We start from the raw sequence: 6,000 nt of genomic DNA on the forward strand, positions 1-6,000 counted from the left end.
AAGATACAGTAGTGGGTTTAATGGCTCATTAATCCACTAATTTCTTCTATGAAATTCCTGAGAATTTTAAGGCAAATATAAAATGGTAGCATCTCAGCTCTTATTAGAGAACACTGCAGGCTGAAGCTCCAAGAAGTGATGTGATCTGCCAAGAATTGTATCGCTACATCAGCTCCCCTTTCCTTAGTCTCTAAATCTTTTGTTCCCTACCAATGGGCAGGATATTTCTATAGGAAAATATAGAATCCCACTAGCAAAATGAGAAATATATACTTTTAAAAACAAATCCAGTCAATTGACAGAAAGAGAATTAAAAAAAACAACCTAATTTCAATGAACTATATTGAAAAATAATCCTACCAAGTTAATTTTCTATCCTTTATTTTCAATATGCATACATATTGCAACGGGATTATGTTAGAGAGCCAACACTATCAGAGGGCCTAATGAGATGACTGGAGATATTTAAAAAAAGACAAAAATGAAAATAAGATCATAGATTTAGAGCTGGAAAAAACCTCAGAGACTGTCTAGTTCAATTCCTTCATTTTACAGATAAGGAAATTGAGGCTCAGGTGCTAAAATAATTTGCACAAAGTGATAGTGTGCACTGGAGGTAGAATTGAATCCAGACCTGAGAGCCAGTGCTTTTCTTCTGTTTCTAATGGTAGGAAGCTGGTTGCCATTTTCCCCGAATGCAATACTTTCACCTTACATACCCATAACTTAGTACTACTTAAAGACCTAGCTCTAAGGAGCCATCTGTCACTCTGAGGACTCCTACATTCCATATTTCTTCTTGTTGATATGCTGCCTTGAAATTCTCCCATAATTCTTAGGCTCATACATTTAGAGCAACTTCCTTATTTTACAGATGAAATTCAGAAGATGGGTTTCAGTCTCTGGACTGAAGCCCAGAGAGGTAAAACAACTCACTCAAATTTCACCATGTATATTTTATTTTCTCAGTTAGACTGTAAAATATTTGAGGTCAGACTATGTCTTATACTAACCCTATCATTCCAAGAGCCCAGAAGGTATTCTTCAATGGTTCACTGGATGTTTTTTGATTACTTTTTGGTATGTTTTCCAATTTGATTCTCCTTGGGAACGCAAACCCTTGGAAACCTTGAAATCCTGATTTAAAGACATCTTTGTAATGTGCAAATATCACTAAACAGTGAAAATGATAATCATCATTTTTCACTGGAAGATATGTTTCTGTAGGAATAAAAAAGGTACTGTCCCAATGACAGAGACAAGAGTTGGTGTAAGTAGGTAGGGCCAGTGATGCCCCTACCTTCTGATTTAATGCTGTTTTCTTTCCTTCAGTAGCTCCCCTGCCACATGGTCATTGGGCTAAAAGCCTCTAGGAAAGTATCCATTCCTGTTCTTCCCCAATTTAGCTGCTACTCTGATGGTTTGGAAAGACTCACAACCCCTTCCCGTCACACTGGCCCTTTTTGCACCATAGCTTTGTTTCTGCCCAGCTTTTCAGGTTTTGTAGCATACCCTGGCAGCTTCCTAGGTTGGAAGCTGCAGGTTTTCAGGCTGTCTCACTTTCTCAGACTACCATATTTGTCCCATTGTGGAAATGAAAAGTTAACATTTACCAAATCAGTTTCATTAATTCCAGTAGCCAGAATTCTTCATATTCACTGTATTCAAAGGGATATCTACATGAGGCTTGACTATTTAGTAACATGACCAAGGCATAAGAGGGCAGGGGCAAGATATATTTCTGGCTCAGGGAATAGTACATTTTCTAACTGCTAATTTTAATCCCCACCAGCATGCAAGAGAATTCATTCATTCTGGAAAATGAGGTGATAGAAATACCTTAATTATTTGTAAATCTTTTCTTCTAGTAGTACTCCAGTGCTTCATGAGGTGACCCTGGATTCTTTTTTTCTTTTTTTTTTGGTGATGCAATTGGGGTTAAGTGACTTGCCTAGGGTCACACAGCTAGCAAGTGTCAAGTGTCTGAGATTGGATTTGAATTTGCCACCTAGCTGCCCCATGACCCTGGATTCTTAAAGGCTTTTCCAGTACAACACAAGCTCTAGCATGGCCTATCAAGATGAGGTCTAGGGGTGGATTATGTGCTCGTTATCCATGGCAACTTAACGCATAAAAAGTATTTATACTGGAGTATAAATTGATGGAATGAAGGAACCCTGGAATACTGAAGTACATTTCTTCTCAATTCAACAAAGAATTTAAGATAAAGCCCACAAAAGGAAAGAGACTGGGAGGTTGCACAGGGGTGTGTATGTGTAGGGGAGTGTAGAAGGAGAGAGAATAGAAATAGGTTCTAGCAGAAAACTGACCAGAGGACTTGGTTTCCCACAGAAAGGCTTTCATGAGACTGAAGAAATGCACTGCTAGAGATGGCTGGCTGCACAAACCTTTAACTACAACGGGACCCATCCAGTTCTAGTTCAGTTTCACATTTCTGCAGATCCTTAGAGAGTCATAGCTTTTTTTGTGTTGTTGGGGCATGTTTTGGTATTTGCTGATTGATCTCAAGTTGGCCAAATTTCATTCATAGCCAGTTACCTATAAAGTACAGCACAATGGAGTCCATTTTTTTTTTAAAGAAACACGAGCTTGAACAAACTGATTCGTACAGTGGTTTTTGGCTTATTAGTACTTTTGAATATGTACATAATAGTACTTTGTGGATCTAAAATGTAGCCCAATGATAGCATCAAAGCATAGGAGGATACCTGAGAATGCAGCTTGAAAAATGTATTGTTGGAGTCACTCAATGAGAGTACCATGGGGGATGAAACACTTATAAAGTTTTAAAAATTACTCACTAAAAATTCATCCCGGATAAAGAACTTGGCCCTCGTAACTTTGGGATCTTCACCTGCATCAGGTGTTGCTGTGGAATGAAACATACAAATGTACTCAGGTAAAGTTAAATATAAAATATCATTTTTATAGAAAAGGTAAACTCAGCTCAATACATGGTACCATGCAGTATAAAAGGCTTTATAAAAGACACAAGAACTCAGATCTACTTCATACTTTAAGGTACAAAGCACCTTCCTCATAGCAATATGTGTAGGCAAGTATACAATATTATTTTCTTCATTTCACAGATGAGGAAACTGAGGCTCAGGGAGATTTATAATACTTGCCCAGGGAAACAGCTGCTAAGCTTTGGTGCTGGAAATTTTTTTAAAGTTAAATTTTATTTTATTTTTTCAATCAGCAACAGTCTGTCTTCTCACCTTCCCACCTATCTCTCACATTGAGAAAGAAAAAAAAAACTCATTTTTGGCTGGAAAAGGAATTCCAGATTGGTCATGTCAAAAAAAAAAAAAAAGATCTCTGCACTCAGTGTCCTTCACCTCTCTGTAAGGAGATGGGTAATATGTTTCATCATTAATCTTCTGAATCGAGAAAGAAAAAAAAACTCATTTTTGGCTGGAAAAAGAATTCCAGATTGGTCATGTCAAAAAAAAAAGATCTCTGCACTCAGCGTCCTTCACCTCTCTGTAAGGAGATGGGTAATATGTTTCATCATTAATCTTCTGAAGAGGTTGGCAATTATGCTGACCAGAGTTCCTAAGTCTTTCAAAGTTGTTTGTCTTTACAATATTGTTGTGGCTGTATAAATTGATCCACTTCATTCTGCATCAGTTCATACAAGTCTTCCCAGGTTTCTCTGAAACCATCCCCTTTATAATTTCTTTTTTTAAAAAATTAATTAATTTTTAGTTTTCAACATTCACTTCCATAAGTTTTTGAGTTTTAAATTTTCTCCCCATCCTTCCCTGCCTCCCTCCCCAAGATGGTATATAATCTGATATAGGCTATACATATACATTCCTATTAAACATTTTCCACAACAGTCATGTTTTTTTTTCCCCCTGCTAGGCAATGGGGTTAAGTGACTTGCCAAGGGTCACATAGCTAGTAAGTGTCAAGTGTCTGAGGTCAGATTTGAACTCCTGACTCCAGGGCTGGTGCTCTATCCACTGTTTCACCTAGCTGCTCCCATTAGTCATGTTTTAAAGAATTAGAACCAATAGAAGGAACTACAAGAAAGAAGACACAAAACAAAACAGAATTAAAAAAAGAGCAAATAGTATGCTTTGATCTGTATTCAGACTCCATAGTTCTCTCTCTGGACGTGGATAGCATTTTTCACCATGAGACTTTTGGAGATGTCTTAAATGCTTACATTGCTGAGAAGAGCTAAGCCTATCAAAGTTAGTCATCACACAACGTGGCAGTTACTGTGTACAATGTTCTCCTGGTTCTGCTCACTTTACTCAGCATCAGTCCATATAAGTCTTTCCAAGTTTTCCTAAAGTCTGCTTGCTCATCATTTCTTATAGCACAATAGTATTCCATTACCTTCATATATCACAACTTGTTCAGCCATTCCCCAATTGATAGGCATCCCCTCAATTTCCAATTCTTTGCCACCACAGAAAGAGCTGCTATAAATATTTTTGTACACGTGGGTCCTTTTCACATTTTTATGATTTCTTTGGGATACAGCCCTAGAAGTGGTATTGCTGGGTCAAAGGGTATAATTTCTTACAGAAATATGATTCCATTATATTTAAGTTCCATAAATTGTTTAGCCATTCTCCAATTGATAGGCACCCCCTCGGATTCCAATTCTTTGACACTTCAAAAAGAGCTATATTTTTGTATATCCTTAGAGTTTGTTTTGCTTGAAACTAATCCCTCCTTTTATCTGCTTTCCTTCTAATTTCCCCTTTTCTCCCCTTTCCCTGGTGAGTAAAATGTATTTCTGTATCCAACTCTGTGTATATACATATACGAATATGTATACGTATATGTACATGTATGTATGTATTCTTCCCTCCTTTGACCCGTTCAGATGAGAATGAGGTTCAAGAGTCAGTTGCTCCTCCCTTTCCTTCTTGTTTTTATTGACTTCTACTTGCCTACCCTGATTATGTGAGATAACTTTTCCTAATCTTCCTTTCTCTCCCAACCATCTCAATGTCTATTCTTCCCCCACTCAATTTCTATTCTTCTTTTAAGATTTTCAAGACATAACAAAAATACTCCCAGCTCCTTTGTCTGAATAGTGTGCTGGGCTTGGAGTAAAGAAGACTTGCATTCAAATCTAGCCTCAAACATTTATTAGCTGTATAACCGTGGGCAAGTCACTTTACCTGTTTGTCTCAGTATACTCTGCTGTAATATGGGAATAATAATAAAACTTACTTCCCAGGAGTGTTGTAAGGATCAAATGAGGTAATTTAAAGCACTTAGCACAGTGCCTGGCACATAGTACCTTCTTACTAAACACTTGCTCCTTCCTTCCTTCCTTCCTTCCTTCCTTCCTTCCTTCCTTCCTTCCACCTTGATGATGATAGTGTTCAGAGTGGGACACCTGTATCATCTTCTCATATTTGTATATAAGCAGTTTATCCTTTAGTCCTGTATGATGTTTGTTTGTGTTTACCTTTTTATATTTCTCTTAACTCCTGTGTTTGAATTTCAAAGTTTCTGCACAGCTTTTGTCTTCTCATTGAGAATGCCTGAAAATCTTCTATTTGATTAAATAGAATAATAACCCCCTGTAGGATTATACTCAGTTTTGTGGGGTAGGCTATTTTGGGCTATAAGTCTATATCCTTTTCCTTCTGAAATATTTGTGCACTTATGCAGGGCAGATCTGAGCTGGTTCTTTTGCTGCTTTATTGGAGCACTTAGTGTTATGTTAGTCTAGGCTCACAGGGACAGCTCAGGCTGTCAGTGTAAGCTGTTTGTGCTCCCAAAGTAGTCTTATCCAGGGGAGAGTATGATTACTGATTCTCTGTTCTGAGCTCTGCCCTCATCTGGGTTGGGGTCTGAGCAAAAGCAGACGGCCCCTGGACTCAACCACTATCAGTCAGTGGGGAAACTCAGCTGGTTCAGAGAGACAGAACTGTAAGCTTCCCTTTGGTTTGAGATTCCTGCCCTGCTTATTCCCTTCCAGGCTCCAGATTTGGCTAGAAG

At 38.0% G+C, this 6,000-nt stretch overlaps 1 protein-coding gene across 2 annotated transcripts in view; it reads right to left on the reverse strand.

Annotated features, from left to right (window-relative positions):
* Positions 1–6,000, reverse strand: part of LOC114053904 (guanine nucleotide-binding protein G(olf) subunit alpha) — a 375,336-nt gene that overhangs the window by 5,229 nt on the left and 364,107 nt on the right. For both annotated transcript variants that reach the window (XM_027877025.1, XM_027877024.1), the window contains exon 11: positions 2,823–2,890. In XM_027877025.1, the coding sequence (XP_027732826.1) occupies positions 2,823–2,890 (68 nt within the window). The remainder of the gene's footprint in view (positions 1–2,822; positions 2,891–6,000) is intronic.

Source organism: Vombatus ursinus, unplaced genomic scaffold (genome assembly GCF_900497805.2).
Source record: "Vombatus ursinus unplaced genomic scaffold, bare-nosed wombat genome assembly UNPS02014812.1, whole genome shotgun sequence".
NCBI classification, from domain to species: Eukaryota; Metazoa; Chordata; class Mammalia; order Diprotodontia; family Vombatidae; genus Vombatus; species Vombatus ursinus.